The sequence below is a fragment of the Nannospalax galili genome, unplaced genomic scaffold (assembly GCF_000622305.1).
Source record: "Nannospalax galili isolate Female #2095 unplaced genomic scaffold, S.galili_v1.0 scaffold664, whole genome shotgun sequence".
Taxonomy (NCBI): domain Eukaryota; kingdom Metazoa; phylum Chordata; class Mammalia; order Rodentia; family Spalacidae; genus Nannospalax; species Nannospalax galili.
Genome location: NW_008354274.1, coordinates 6,426,087 through 6,442,993, shown reverse-complemented (window position 1 = coordinate 6,442,993; position 16,907 = coordinate 6,426,087). Strand labels below are relative to the sequence as shown.

Genomic DNA, 16,907 nt, shown 5'->3' with positions numbered 1-16,907 from the left:
TTATTTTTATTTTATGTGTATGAGTGTATTGCCTGCATGTAGGTAAACACACTTGTGTCGTGCAATGCCAGTGGAGGACAGAAGAGGATCCCCTGGAACTGGAGTTACGGACAGTTATTAGCTGCCACGTGGGTGCTGGGATTGAAATCCTGGTCTTCTGCAAGAACAGCCAGTGTTCTTAACCTCTGAGCCATCTCTCTAGCCCCCTGATTTTACGTTCTTAAACAATGGAGTTCCAGAGTTCTGTTTTGCTTTACCCATATCTTCTCAAACTTTTGTAATCTGTCATTTTTTTTCTGTGTGTGTGTGTGTGTGTGTGCATGTGACTGTGGATGGATATGTGTGTGTGTGTGTGTGTGCATGTGACTGTGGATGGATATGTACCTGTGCAGGATGTAGGCATGTTCCTCTATTGCTGTCTGCCTTACTGCCTTGAGCCAGGGTGTCTCACTGAACTTGCTGTTTAGGGTAGGCTTGAAGCTTGCTGTTTAGGGTAGGCTCACTGGCCAGCAAGCTCTGTTGGATCCACCCATCTCTGCTTCCCAGTGCTCTGGTTACTGGCTCATGCAGCTATGCCCAACTTTTTATGTGGGTGTTGAGCATTCAAACTCAGGTCCTCATTCTTGCAGAACAAGCACTGCTACCCACTGAGCCATCTCCCCAGCTCTCTGTCATTGTTATGACCTGGCCATTCTCAGAGCTTTGTGGAGACTGCAGGAGGTGTACTGCCTAGTCCATTCAATCCCTGGTGCAAATTTGTTAGAATCCAGGTTGTCACAACGCAACTAGAAGGATGTATGCAAGTGTTCTGTGAATAGACGGAATCTGCGTTTTATTAACCATTGGATTGAGATCATGGAAGTGGTTTCATGCCCACTTCAGATCTCTTGTTTTTCTTGGACTCAGGGAGATTTGCATGTGCTCAGATCCCATTCTTGTTTGGGGATTTTGCCTGTATTCTCTCAGATAGACTAAGTAATTTAAAGCTGAGACATCGAATGAGTGGACAAACTCCTTGCAGGAGGAGCTGGTGGACCTGGGGATGTCTGCATAGTGAGGAGGAGGAAGACTGGACTCTGGAATTGCTGAGCTTCTGTTAGATCATGGGCCTGATGCTTTAAGGCAGGGCTGCTTTAAGACTAGAACAACCAGTGAGGGATCTAGCCAAGGTCTGTATCTCTCTGCTTTTATATTAGCAATGTGTCAATACGGCTCCCCACCCATTTTCCCAGATACAGGCAAGTGGCACTCCTCTGCCCAGCCTAGAGTGGCCAAAGCCTTGCAGTATGGCCTTGTCTCTTATCTAAATGCCTCCAAACCATAGTGTCTCCAAGTCACATGCTCCTTGTAATGAAGACCATATATTATCTTAGAGCACCAAACCACTCTAGAAATTTACAAAAAATGTTCTCATTGTTCCCTGTACTCTTCCTTTGGTTGGGATTTGTAGAGTCCCCACTGTGATGACCAGTGTTATTAAAAGAACCTGTCTACTTGAATACGTCTCAGTGCCTGTCTGTATGGAACCAGCTCTCATAACACCAGCCAGGCTGCTAGGAAGGCTGCTGATTTTTGTCTAATTAACTCGTTAGGGCAAATTAAACTCAACTGTCAGCAACAGTAGCCAAAAAACTATGGTGGAAATTCTACCCAGGAAGAAATGTGACCTTTGAGTTTTAAACCCTTTTCTACCTTGATCCCAGGAAATGAAACCAGGTTTAATATTGGCATCAGCATATGAAGCCTTAAGTTTGTTTCGTATTCTAGACAGATTGATCTATGCTGAGTGATGGAGTCAGGTTGCCACATGTCTGGAGGCTGTCTTCCTCCTCTCAAAGTGATGATGGAGGCTTGGAAATCTCTTTCCAGTTGTATAGCATGCTACCCAGGTAGCGTTCATGCTGGAGTGTGCCTGGGCATTCCTAATTAATTTATAGAGTTTGCCCAAATTGCCCAGTATATAGAAATGAACTCTTCTATAGGTTTGGAAAGGGAATTCAGACATATGTACATGTTTATCAGATTTACTGTCCATGGATGGAAGGAGGGCCAGGAGTCTGTTCCAGGACTTTGTAAATGTTTTCCACTCAGGATCCTTTTTTGCCTGTGAAACTTTATGTGAACCCAGATATAAGTGTATTTAAAAATAGCTATAGAAATCTAATATTCATTGATCATAAATTATACAGAAATTTATTTTAAATATTATTTATATTTTATATATATATATCAGTGTATTGCTTGCATGTGTGTGAGTGAACCCTTGTCATGCAGCGCCTGTTTAGGTCAAAAGAGGGTGTTGGATCCCCTAGAACTGGAGTTACAGACAGTTGTTAGCCACCAAGTAGATGCTGGGAATCAAAACTGGGTCCTCTGCAACAGCAGCCAGTGCTCTTAATCTCTGACTCATCTCTCCAACCCCTAAGAAATTTGTTTTAAATCAGCTCTTTGATATACAAACTTTACTAGTTGTTAAAGAAGAAAGTAAGTTTACATACAAATGAGATGCATGTACCTGTGTATCTAAAACAGTACTAGTGAAATATGTATTAATTTGATACTTACATGCTGAAAAATAAAAGTAGGAAAATATTAAAAGATCTTTCTTTTCCATAATTAAATCATTTTGTTTCTATAAGAGTAGAAAGCTGGGGCTGGAGAGATGGCTCAGCAGTTAAGAGCACTGACTGCTCTTGCAGAGGACCCGGGTTCGATCCCAGCACCCACATGGTGGCTACGAACCGTCCTTAACTCCAGTTCCAGGGGAATCTGAAGCCCTCTTCTGACCTCCACAGCATTGCACGACACGGATGCACTCACATGCAGGCCATACACTCATACACATAAAAGTAATAAATAAAAATATTTTTAAAAAAAGAGTAGGAAGCTATATGCAGAGTAAAATCACTGCAGTTGACTGCAGTTCAAAGCAGGGTGGATGGCACCTGCAATGTGTGTGCTCACAACAAAGGCTATTTAACGTCAGCTGATGAACACAGGTGAGTGCTGCCAAAACCCGTGATTCAGTCTACATTTCATTCTGAATTCAATTCTGGTCATTGTATACTTAGAAATATTTTACTTTGTGATATTTTTTGCAACACCTACATTCATTGTGAGATGCCCATATGGAGTCATGACCTACATTTTAAGAATATGATCTTTTCTGCTGTTGGTATTGGGAACGGAGTCTTGCTTTTTCTGAGCCTGTGCTGTAGCGTAGTGCTCCGACACCCAGCCCCCATAGCTGCCTTTCCATTGTGGTGTTCATGTTTTGCACATTTAATGTTATTTTTATGTGGTTGGGTTTGTACATGCCTTTCTCTTGTAATAATGCAAACCTTACACATGCATTTATTTACAAATTTTGATTCTATTGTAATTGTTGGAGAACTCTTTAGTCATATTTTGAGTCACTAATACAGAGATAAGATATTTATATTGGTTTTTCTTTGTCCCACAATAAAGAATTCAAATCAAGCTATACATTCTCTCTCTCTCTCTTCCCCTCTCTCTCTTTCTCACATACACATGCGCACACACACAAACACACACAAAAGTGAATTCCCACCTTGTGTTCCTGATGCTGAGGCCTTGGGTTGATGAGAACTGTGTGGTTGCAGGGGCTGTTGTCGTTCGAGGACATAGCTATGGACTTCACCTGGCAGGAGTGGCAGGAGCTGGATGCTGCTCAGAGGACCCTCTACAGGGATGTGATGCTGGAAAACTACAGCAGCCTGGTGTTTTTGGGTGAGTCTGATGCCCTGTAACTCTCAGTAGCACTTACATCCTTCCTGGTTGATATCTATAGGAGTCATTGCTAGCTTTTAATACTAAATTAATAAACATTTTAGCTGACACATGCCAATCCTGTACATCTGTGGAGAACAGTATGGCTTTGCAGTACTGGTAATAATATATCAAATGAAGCTAATTGGTAGGTATATCGCCTTGGACAGTACTTGTTTATAATGAGAGCATTTACTACTGCTCAGATGTGTAGTTTGAAATATTCAGTTAATTGTCAGTCATCTCTGCACTATTTCACTATAGAACATAAAAACTTATTCATCCCTTCCAAATGCACCCAGTAAATACTAACCGTCTTGTCTTCATCACTGTCTCTCTTCCCTGTATCTTTTCCACACTGTAGTAACTGCTATTTAGTTCTCTACCTCTCTGAGGTCAGCTTTAGCTTACAGGTAGAAGAAGAAACTGAAGAAAGTGCAGGATTATTCTTTTCATGGCTGACATGTTTTGCCTATGCCTTGTAGTCTGTTCTAGAAAGATGTAGAAGAAACATCTATTCATTCCAACTGTGGAGAAAATTAGTAACTGAAAGAAAAAATGCCCTCAGTTGCAGCTTGGTTAATAAAAAAGTTTGTTGGGGATACTTGGAGAGCAAGAGTGACTGTCAGGCAGCTGTGCCACCGGAAACCCAAACCTTAGTTTTCGCCTTTGTTTGCCACAGGCATTTGGGTCCTGGAGTCCTGGTTGGAATCGCTTGAGTCCATTATAGGCATATGAGGCTATGCTAACAGCCCAGGTACTGGTATCATAGGCCTAGATACCTGTTACATCGCTTTCTTTCTTTTATTGCCTTGACTGTGGGACCAGTCTCCTGTAGGCCTCTACAATGGTTCCAGTCAACATGGCAATGAGGAAATAGCAATACTACAACTTCACAAAATGCCCTCCATTTCTGACATCGTGTTGGACAAATGACTATCCATAGATATCCTGCTTTGAAAAGAAGGGTTATCCATGCAAGTGAGAGAGTGTTTTGGTGGTGGTGGTGGGTTTTTTTTTTTTTTTTTTTTTTTTTTGGTCTTTTTGAGACAGGGTCTCCCTGTAGCCCCAGCTGGCCTGGAACTTGCTATGTCGACCAGGCTGGGCTCACAGCCTGCAAGTTTTTATTTATTTTAATGAACAAATATTTAGTTGTTTATTTATGCCATATGTTCTTTACCTGTTATTGTCGTTGAATACCCATGTTAATTCCATGTCTTGGCTTTTGTGAACCATGATGCAATAAATAGGGTGTACAGAATTCTCTGCAAAATATTGGTTCCTTTCATTTGCTTATAAGGTAACAGTGAATCATCTACTGATTCTGTATTTAGATTTTGTTTGTTTGAGACAGAGTCTCACATTGCCCATGCTGGCTTCAAACGTTATATAGCCAAGACTGGCCTTGAATTGCTGATCCTCCTTCCTCTACCTGCTGAGTGTTCAGATGATAGGTGTGTGACCCTGTCACCAGGATGTGAGCTGAGGGCCAGTTGCCCTGGAGTCTGTTCTTCCCAGAGGTGGGATTGAATGCCCAGGGAGGACCGATGTTGTGAAAGCAGGCTTTTATTGAGGCAGAAAGTAAAGAGCAGGAGCTGCCGACATCCTGTCTTGGAGGGGTCTGCAGAGCTGGTAGGCCACCAAGTGGCTTCTGGGCTGGTTCTTTTGTAGGATCCCCAGGTCTTTCCTTTGTTTCCCTCTTCCCACACTTTAGTTTTTGGGCCCATGTGTCCCCAGCAAGGGTAGAGATAATTAAAACAGACATCCTTGTCGGACTGATAGCCCTGTTAGGCCAGTAGTCTTATTTTATGGTGTATGGCCTCGCTTTGACGTATTCCAGGAGTTAAGTGGGAATGCTTTTCCTTCCCTCCTTCTGACCTTTGCTGTAACTGCCTCCCCTTAGCTAAGTCCTAATCCTCACCCCCCACCCCAACTACCCCAGGACATGGTCACAGGGCTCATCCATGTTCATTTCTTTCTTCTCAGCAATTAGCTAGGAAATGGAATCAGCTTAGATGTATTATATCTAATGGCATTCTATTGAGCTGTGAAGAGAAATGAATTTATGTGAGTATGGTCATCCAGACCCAGAAAGACAAACTATGTTCTCCTCTGGATCTTTAGATATGTGTTGTATATGTTTACTTGGGAATACCTGTAGAAACCAGGAAACTAGGACGGGGTGTGCCTTAAGAGAGGAGGTTACCAGAGGCAGGTGAATCTCTGTTGAGTTTGAGGCCAGCCTGGTCTATACAGTGAGTTCTAGCCTAGCCAGGGCTACATAGTGAAACCCTGTCTCAGAAACCCAAATGAGAGAGAGAGAGAGAGAGAGAGAGAGAGAACGCACAATATCCTTCTTGGCTAGATAATGGTGCTCCAAGAAGCCACTGGTTATTAAATAAAAATCCCATTGCCAGGTGTGGGATAACCTTATGAGTTGTTGGTCAGGGACACCACAGAGATTCCCCAAAATAATACATCTTGCCATTCGTTTTGGTTACCCACCAGAACTAAGTTATAAGACCCTGTTGCTGAAGACACCACTATACACTGACTCCGAGATACAGAGAAAGCAAGCAGGGACTGAGCTGGAAGCTTCCTTCCTGTTGGAAGTTTTCATAATGCTGGAAGGTACTATGCAGGCTTCTGGGTCGGGAAAAGCATCAGTGATCTTAACCAGCTTTGAACTCTACAAACTACAATGCCAACCCATCAGCAAGCTGTGCCTATTGCTGCAATAGTGCCATGGCTGTTATGGGGGTACCAGTTGCTCTCTGATAGGATCTGAGGCCCTTTCTGCAGGAACAGTATCATACCTGGTACCATAAACTCAGTAAAGAAACTTCTGACTGGGAAGATCATAGGCCCTTTCAGGGAACTTACTATTGTTGTTTAGTTAAACTGACATCAAAAATTTTCTTCTAAACATTAATTTTATCTCATAGATATGTATAGTTCTCCACCTTAGTCAGAGAAGCTAGGTTATCTTTATAATGAATAGTGGTGACTGCAAACTCTTGGCTGCTCAAGCTGCTTATAGGGACAGTTGAATGCTCAGTCCTAAACAGGACATTGGTACTACCCTGCTAAGTCTCGGAGAGTAGTACATACGAAGGGACAAAAAGAATATAAGATCCTGGAGATAGTGGGGACTGAAGTGCTGTCTTGTGGGCATGGCACAGCCTTTGTGATTGTAACTCACAATTGGACCTGTCAACATCTAGTTACTGATGGGGGAGGGACTAACAAGGTTCTCCTTCTATCTGTTGAACTATTGGCTTCTGCTGGATTTGGGGGAAGGGAGGAGTCATTATTTCCAGGCTCCATCAAATACTTCCTTAACATTGGTCACACAGAGGGCATTGGATAAACTCAGGGTCACAAAGCCGAACAGAAAGACATGGACATGGAAGAAGGACCTATAGGGAAGGGGGAACATGACAGGTATAGACAGAGGCAAGAAAACATGGGATGAAAGTCATCAAAACACATTGTATACATGTCTGAAATTGTCCAGTAACAAATTTAATTTAAAAAAATCTGTGTTCAGAGTTATTTTTTTCTGCATGATCAATTCAGCTGTGGAGTCTTTTCCTTTTTTAATTAGTTAATTCGTTTAATTTTTGATTATTTTGAGACAGGGTCTCATTATTAGTCTGTCTGGCCTGAAAGTCTCTGTAGACCAGACTGACCTCAAATTCTTAGAGATCCATGTGCCCCTGCCTTCTGAGTGCTGGGATTAAAGACCTGTATCACCACACCTGGCTTAAGTTACATTTTTTTGAATTTTATTTATTTAGAGTGTGTGTGTATGTGTGTGTGTGTGTGTGTGTGTGTGTGTGTGTGTGTGTGTGTATTAGTTACTTTTCTGTTGCTGGGATAAAACACCATGACCAAGGCAAGTTATAGAAGGAAGAGTTCATTGAGCTTACTATTGGAGAACTGCTAAGAGGCCATCATGGCAGCGAGGCATGGTGGCAGAGGTGACAGGAACAGAAAGCTGAGTGCCCACGTATCCAAGCAGGAGCAGGAAGCAGAGAGAGACTGACTGGAAATGGGCATGGCTATATATTCTTAAAGCCTGCTCCTAGTGACGCTCTTCCTCCAGCATGGCCATACCTCCTAGGGATTCCATGACCTTCTAAAACAGCACCACCAACTATAACCAAGTGTTCAAATACTTGAGCCTATGGGGGACACTTCATTAAAACCATCACGGTGTGTGGTGTGTCTGTTCATGAAGTGTGTGGGCACATTTGCGATGGAGCATGTGCGGAGGTCAGAGGGCAACTTTATGGATTGAATTCTCTCCTTCCTCCTTAATGTGGGTTGTGGGGATTGAACTCAGATCACCACGATTGCATGGCAAGCACTTTTACCCACTGAGCCATCTCTGGCTGTCTTTTCTCTTCACCCCCATCCCCATTTCATTTCAATAATTGTCTTTACTTGTAAAATGTCTTGGTGCTTCTTATTTATGAACACTTTCTTTTGTCAATCTGTCCTAATAGTGTGTGACTTTTCTTTCCAGTTTTTTGGGTTTTCCCTCCAGTTGTCTTCTGTTAACTTAAATATTCCTTTTTTTATTTTTTTTTTAAGAAGTGATCAAGTTTTTAAAAATTTTATTATTTTTTATGTGTATGAGTGTAATGCCTGCATGCATGTAAGTGCACCCAAGTCGTGCATTGTCTGAGGAGGTCAGAAGAAGGCATCAGATATGCAACTGGAGCTACAGATGGTTGTTAACCACTATGTGCGTGCTGGGAATTGAACCCAGGTCCTCTGCAGGAGCAGTCAGTGCTCTTAACTGCTGATCCATCTCTCCAGCCCCAAGCTTAAGTATTCTTAAAGTCATGATGGATTGTTTTTCCTAGAGTTTAGTGCCTGTTGAGGGTAATATTCCAATCAGCGAAGAGCCTGAGTACAGTATTTCTATACTAGGTTTCTAGCTCAGCCTTCATTGTGCAGCTTCTGAAATGGAGCTGTTGTCTTCCATCAGTGGAAGGGATTCACCACTTTGTCACAATTTTATATCATTTTCTGTTTACAGGGTACTGCATGACCAAACCTGAGTTGATCTTCAGGCTGGAGCATGGATTTGAGCCATGGAAGATAGGAGAAGCCTCACTCTGGAGTCTGCCAGGTCAGTGAACACATGCTGGAGAAGGGAGGTCAGCAGGAAAAGGACTCATAAAATACTGGTCATGTCAATCTGTTTTCACCAACTTTCTTTCAAGCCTAGTTCCTACAATAATTTGTCTTCTGTATTAGACACTAGCTTTATGTAGTCTTTCAACAGGATTCTCAGTGTCTACCCATTTACCATTAAAACTTTTTATTCACTGAGAATTTCATACATGTATATATTTTGATCATCACCCTCTCATTCCTTTCCCATTCCTTTTGAACTCCTCCCTCCCAGCAAGGCCCCCTCCTACTTTCATGTCTTTTATTTATTTATTTTTCCTGAGTTTAACTTAGGCTTGTTTGCGTGAGCATAGATGTGAGGTTATCACAGGAGTATAGGCAACTTACCAGTGACCACCTCACTGAAGAAAGTGGACTCCCCCTTCCTGGCTTCCAGTAACCTCTCATTGCTCCTGAGCAAGAAGAGGGATCTTCATAAGCCCCTTCCCACCCGTGTTGGAACTTTAATGGCCTGTCTTGTGCAGGTATCCATGTCTGCTGTGAGTTCATGAGTACAACAGACATTTCATATCCAGATGATGGCCGTTCTCAGTGTTTTTCATCTTCCCAGGCTTATATTCATTTTTTAAAAAGATTCATTGATCATTTATGTGTATTTGTGTGTGCCTGCATGAGTTATGTGAATCACATGCATGCAGCTGACTGTCCAGGCCAGAAGAAGACGTCAGGTTCCCTGGAACTAGATTTGCAGGTTGTGAGCTGCCTGATGTAGGTGCTGGGAACTCAGTCTGGGTCTTCTGCAAGAGTATTAAGTGCTCATAATGGCTGAGCCACCTTGTCAGCCTCCATTCTTTAATTCTTTCTGCCATCTCATCCACTGTGTTCCTCAGCTTTGGTGGGGAGCTGATATGGATGTCCTCTTTGGGGCTGAGTACTGAACAGTCACTTATTCCCAACACTTCGGCCATTCAGGATTTTTTGCATTAATTGCTGTCCAAGGCAAAAGGACGCTTGTCTGATCAAGCCTGAAAGCATCACCAATCAGTGGGTACAAATATAAATATTTAGAAGTCAGTTTGACAACATGTCTACTAAGCAAAACAACAGTAGTACGTTCCTGTCTAGGTCTTATGCTGTCCCCCACCATGGACTTTTGACCAGGTTTATAGTACCAGAGATCCTTCCTGTGGAGTGAGCCTCATACAGATCAGAAAGCAGTTACCCCCATAATAGTCATGCCAGTATTGCACATGTTGCCTGGCAGGACCATATGATAACATGCAGATTCCACTCCTAGGTAAGAGAGTCAATGACTTTTCTTCTCAGCAGCCTGCATAGCACCTCTGGCACTATAAAAGTTAGCTAGTAAGGAGGAAACCTCAGTTCCAGTTGGATTTCTTTTGTTCTACAACTATGGTATGTGTTGTCTTCAGCAGTAGGATTTTATCATCTAGTTCTGGAGGACAGCCAAAAGCAACGACAGTAGCCTGTGTGTGTATGTGTGTGTGTGTGTGTGTGTGTGTGTGTGTGTGTGTGTGTGTGTGTGTGTGTGTGTGTGTGTGTGTGCGCGCGCCAGGGCCTTCTGGTGTATTGCTGACCAACCACTTTGTAGGGAAGTATCCCACACCTGACATTTGGATTTTTATTTAATAACCTATGGCTTCAGCATTATCCACCCATGCAGAGAGCCTCCATTGAGATTCCTTTAAAAAATATATTTTTGCACATCTTTAGTTTTGATTAACCCTTTTCCTGCCCCTCCTGTCTTTACCCCCTACCCCCATTCTGCTTAAACCTTTCCACTTCAGTGTTCAGTATTAAAACTTGTGTTTTAATATTCCTCTTGAAATTTCAAGCTAAGATCCACATGTAAGAAAAACTTGGCATTTGTGTTTCTGGGCCTAGGTTATCTCGCTCAGTATATATTTTCCAGTGCCATCAATTTTCCTATAAATTTAATAATTTTGTATTTCATTAAAAGATGAACAAAAATCCACTGTGCATGTACCACATTATGCATTCTTCTGTTGATAGACATCTAGTGTGATTCCATTTCCTGGCTGAATAAAGCAGGACTGAACATAGATGTAAATGTGTGTCTGCAGTAAGACATAGATTCCGTTGTATGTAAGCCCAGCTGTGTTACAGCTGAGTCACATGATAGTTCTCTTTTTAGCTTTGTGAGAGCCTCCACACTGATTTCCATGGCTGTACAAGTTTACATGCCCACCAAGAGTGGGTAAAGATCCCTCATTCCCACATTCTTGCCAGTATTTGTTATCATTTGATTTCTGGATGCTAGTCATTCTTAGTGGAGTGAGATGGACTTTCAAAGAACTTTTAAGTTTTAGTTCCCTGATGGTAAGAATGTTAAACTAAATTCTTTATACTTTTTTTTAGCCATTTATATTTCTTCTCTTGAGAAATTTTAGGTTCCATGGTTTTTTTTTTTTTGGATTGGGTTATTGATTATTTTTCTTGATGTTTAATTTCTTGAGTTCTTTATAGATTCTGGATATTAGTTCTTTCTCCATTGTATGGCTGGCAAAGATTTTCTCCTGTTCTGTAGACTACCTCTGCAACTGAAGGGTATTTTGCTATAGAGAAACTTAAATTTCATCTGGTGTCATTTTTTGATTGTTGACCTTATTTCCTGAGGAAACAGTCCTATTCAGAAAGTGCTTGCTTATGCCTATGTCTTAAAGTGTACTCCCTACATTTCTCTCTAGCAGTTTTGGAGTTTCAGGTCTACATCAAGGTCCTTGATCCATTTGGAACTGATTTTTATGCAATGTGAGAGATAAGGGTCCAGTTTCATTCTTCTATATGGCAGTATCCAGCTTGTCCAATATTTTTTGAAGGTGCTGTCTTTTCTCCAATTTGTATTTCTGACACCTTTGTCAGATACCAGGTGTCTGTTCTATTGGTTTAGGTGTCTGTACACTGGTTGTATTACTATGGTTCTGTAGTATGATGTGAAATGAGGGGTGATGACACCTCCATCAGTATTATTTTGTTTAGAATTGCTGTGGGTATCTGGGTCTTTTGTGCTTCTATGAATTTTGACTTTTTTCTTTTCCTGTGAAGAATGACATTTGAATTTGAATTGGGATTATATTGATCTGTAGGATGCTTGTGGTAGGATGGCCATTTTCAAATTTTTCTTTCTTTTTGGTCTTTTTGAGATAGGGTCTGCCTGTAGCTCCAGCTGGCCTAGAACTCGCTATGGTCTGTGTAGACCAGGCTGGCCTCGAATTCACAGAGATCTACCTGCCTCTGCCTCCCAAGTGCTAGGATTAAAGGCACGCACCACTACACCTGGCTCATTTTCACACTTTTAATTGTTCATATCTTCATGAGCATGGGAGGTCTTCCTCGCATCTTTCTCAATTTCTTTCTTTAGTGTTTTAAAGTTTTCATTATAGAGGTCTTTCACTTTCTTAGCTTTATTCCAAGATTATTATTATTTCTATTTTATAAAATATTTTCTGATGGTTTACCAGAATTCTGTGGTGGATCTCTTCACTTGGGTGGTTTAGAAGAGTTTTTAAGTTCTATATATATTGTTACTTTTATGGGAATTTGCTTTCTCCTCTGTGAGTGATACTGGGGACTGAGGGTGCAGTTGAAGCTTGCTGTCTGAGCTGAGACTTCAGATAAAATGGACAGAGCTATATAACCTTATACTTGAACAAATATGGAAACCCAGCAGTTATGGGATAAAAAATCCACAGGCAAACAGTGATAACTGTTCTAAAGTTGGCATATTTTAAAAATCGAATCCATAGATATGGGAATAGATGAAATTCCAGGCAAGAAAACTGCAAAAGGCTAATTTTGGCAAGGACCCCTAAAGTGAAAGAACATACACATAAATACTTTAATGCGTCTATTATAAACTCAGCATTTCAGCTGAGAATTCATCAGAGAGAGATTGTAGAAGAAAACAGAAACAGAAACCTTTTGGCAGGAAAAGCTCAGTAAGTAAAGCACTCATGGGAAAGCAGTATGGAGAAGGCCACGCAGGTGAAAGAGCGGCAGGAGTGAAGGCTGAGCAGTAGTGAAAGCGCAGTCAGGACCATGCAGATGCACCTTGTGAATGACTGAGAGTTGCAGCTTGTGAACCTGAGATGAGGAACAGTAGACTAACCACACAAATGTGTTCTGTGAATTTGTAGTGGGAAATTGCATGATCTAGGCAAAACAAATAGCAACCACCACAAAAACCCAAACCTGAGATGAGAGGCATTTAGAACCACAAATTGACATGAACCAAAAAGATTTTTTTGTATATATTTTTTAACTGTAATGAAAAAGGTCATTATAACTATCACTATAATGACAAAAAAAAAAAAACCCAAAACACTTTAAAGTGTTTATAGGCAAGTGCTTATTTATGAAGACAAGCTTCTTAGCCTAATGAATGTTTTCGCTGAGACCCTAATACTTGAAAGCATACTCTTTTATTACAAGCACTGAAACAAAGTAAGTTCAAAATTGTTCTAGCCAACAATATTATCCTTAAAACTAAGAGAGGAGTTAACAGTCTTTCATGATAAACATCAAGCAAATGACTCCACAAATGCTAAGCCACCATTGCACATGGCACTATACAGAATGCATAGGCAGAAGAATAGGTGAGCATAATTAAGAGTCCCTGGAAAGAACAAACCCACAGAATGAACCTCAGAATAAAGAAAAAATTAAACACTATTAACTCAGCAAACTAGCAAATCTCTAAGATGAAGAAGGGACAGTTTAGTACATATTATACAACAAGAACTGGTCTTAACTTTAAACAAAAACTGCAAACTGGCAACCTGATTTTTTTTTCCCCAAACAGAAACTCAAGGATAATTTTACTAGACTTTCACAGAAAAGCCCCATGGCAGGCAAGCTGTGACTCTCTGCAGTTGCTAAGAAGTGGGGAATGATGTAATGAAGGGAAAAAAGCTGTGCCATTTGAGATAAGCCAGCATGGGTGTCAGCCCCATGGAAGCAAGCAGCCACAATGTGGGGAGTGGGACTTTAAAGAATACAAAAACCCAAAGTAGCCTAGCATTTCAAAGAAAGACATGCAAAAGATCTGTCTTTCTGAATCTCAGAAAAGTGGGCAGACTTCAGTGAGCCTTATGGCTTAAAGGAACTATGCTAGGGTACAGGAATTCTGGGAAGAAAAAGTACAGTTATTTTATTAAAAGGATAATTACTTTGCCCATCTCTTTAGCATAGCTTGAAGTGAGCCTGCTTTCCTGAGGAGTTGATCCTTAGCCAGGTTATGGAACCTCCCAACTGGATTAACTCTTATGGGAGGAGACAATGTTGAGTCTCCACCTAGAGGTAGATTCCATTTTTTCCTGAAACACTCCCCTCTAATGAGATAACCCTAAAATCTTTTAGGGACTGGAGTGAAATTGGGGAACAGATATAACCCATTTTTAATGAAAATCTAGAGATCCATTTCTAAAGCTGTTCCCAGAGGGCAGTAATGTCTTTTAGATTTTAGCTATCCAGCATATATGTATGTGAAAGTACCATAAAGGAAACTATTCATTTGTACACTAATAAAAGCATCAAGGGCTGGAGAGATGGCTCAGCAGTTAAGAGCTCTGGCTGCTCTTGCAGAGGACCTGGGTTCAGTTCTCAGCATCCACATGGTGACTGACAACTGTCCATAACTCCAGTTCCAGGGAATTCTGATGCCTTTTTCTGACCTTTGTGGGCATTGCTTGACATAGGTGCACTTACATATATGCAGGCAAAACACTAACACATGTAAAATAAGAATAAATATTTTTAAAAGAAGGGAGGCTAAGAAGGATGCCTAAATTTATGTAGTATGCATGTAAATATAGTTATGAGCCACACTGTCAAGTTTAATTCAAGATCTAGAACATCTGGCAAAATTCAGCATTTCTTCATGATAAAAAAATCCTTTTGAAGGCACCAGAAAATGGAGACTATGAACAATATTTGCTAAACCTATAGACAAGAATATTCTGAATATAGGAAAATGGAAAACATTTAGTTTAAAATAAGCCATAATACGCAGTTCCCACTCTTTTCCTCTATTTTTGTTAAAATAGACCCTAAATTCAGAGCCCAAGAAAGAACTAGATGGTGTTCAAATTTCAAAAAGGAAGACGTAACATTCTTGCCTTCAGATTACATGAGACTGGAGAGTCAAAGACCCTAAAACTCCTTGTAAATGCTTTTAAATCTTACTTGTACTTTCAGCATAGTAGTGGTATAAAATCATAGAAAACTCAGTAGATTTTCACTTACTTCCTCTGTGTGGTGTTAGGAATTGGACCTAGTGTCTTCTACTCAGCAGTCAAACCACACATCCCTGCTACATATGTAGCACTTTTAGTACCTTTTCTAAATGTGGAGATTATCTATGATAAAAAGGAAATCAGGAAAGCAGTACTGTTGTCAGTTCAAGAAAAACATGCAGGAATACTTCAAACCCTAGAGATTCAAGAACCCTATGGTTGAAACTACAAAATGCTGATTAAAAGGTACTGAAGAAGACTCTGAGTAAGAGAAGACCTCACATGTTTGTGACTTAGTGGAATTCATAGAATGAAAACACTGTTTTGGTGATGGGAATCTGCAATCCCCTGTGAATTCCAACACACAGAACATGTTGCTGAAGAATTCCCTTGTACAGTTCATAGAGAAAAAAATACCACCAGATAACCCAGGAATCCTGTTTAAAAACCAGTAATGCTGGACATAACACTGCTCCTCATGTCTAATTATGGTGTAGAACAATAGTTTTAAAATAGCAAGATATTGGCTCCCAAGCTGTCATATAAGACCCATGGAATTGAATAGAGGATGAACCTAGAAGTATATTCGTATAGCCACAGCCTTCTAAAAATTGCCAAGAATCTGTTGGAAGTTGGAAGTGGATGTGTACATACAGACAACTGACACCATCCCTCTCTCACCAGGTACAGAAGCAAGGGAATCAAACACCTTAACAGAAGACCTAAAATGTTGAAACTCCTGCAGGGATACATGGTGAAAATGATGTAAGATACAGTCACTGGGAATGAGTTTCTTAATAAGATGCAAATAAATCTGGAAATAACAGCAAGAATAGACAAATCTGACCGGGTCTTTCCTCATTGCAGCCAGACTGGGCTTCATGGTAACATGTCTCACAAAGAAACAAGCAAAGCATTGAAAAAAACTGATTGCACCCAAATCTAAAATTTCAGCCAATCAAAAACTATAACCAGATTGCAGAGACATCCAACATATTTAGGAGATTTGCCAATTCTTCATCCAACACAGGATTAACATTTAGAATATATGAAGAGTTTTAAAAAGTAAAGACTAAAAGAACAAGCAGCATAGTCAATTAATAGTGAAATAAACTGAAAATATTTATCTGAAAAAAAAAAGTAAGCCAATAAAACCTTGGTTGTAAGAGAAAGAGAGATCAGGCTCTAAGGGAACTGGAAACTTCCTCCCTACTGGCTAGCATTCATAGTGCCAAAAACTACTGTTCAGGCTGCTGAGGAAGAGATGGCACCCATAGTTTTACGCAGCTGTAAACCCAATAATCCACAATAATAGCCTACCAGGCAAGATGTATGGACTGTGCAGTAAGTAGCATAGCTGTACTGTTGGTAACCAATTCTCTGGTTTTGAGGCCTGCTCCAAAAGAGAGAATTCATGCTTGGTATTGTAAACCCAAATAAAACTCATGACTGAAGAGTTCTTAGGCCCTGGGGAGAAACTTACTACAGTTGTGTAGCTTAAAATGCATGACATCAAAATGCCTTCTAAATATTCCCATCTGTGCCATAGACAAATGCTGCACTCAGCTTTTCACAGGGAAGCTCCTTTTTGCAAAGAAGTGTATATCCAGAGCTTCATGGCGGCTCAAGGTTCTGAGAGTAAGGAACAGTGTGTTCTCACCCCTAAATGGGAGACTTATCCCGCATTGCTAAGGC

The 16,907-nt window shown here is 40.8% G+C and overlaps 1 protein-coding gene across 8 annotated transcripts in view; it reads left to right on the top strand.

Moving 5' to 3' along the window:
- LOC103748706 (zinc finger protein OZF-like) overlaps window positions 1–16,907 on the top strand; it is a 45,211-nt gene that overhangs the window by 3,365 nt on the left and 24,939 nt on the right. For all 8 annotated transcript variants that reach the window (XR_003846834.1, XR_003846835.1, XR_003846830.1 and 5 more), the window contains exons 2-3: window positions 3,624–3,750; window positions 8,840–8,932. Coding sequence is in view for 2 of the 8 variants with exons in the window: in XM_008851457.3 (XP_008849679.3) it covers window positions 3,624–3,750; window positions 8,840–8,932 (220 nt within the window). In the remaining 6 variants the exon portion in view is untranslated. The remainder of the gene's footprint in view (window positions 1–3,623; window positions 3,751–8,839; window positions 8,933–16,907) is intronic.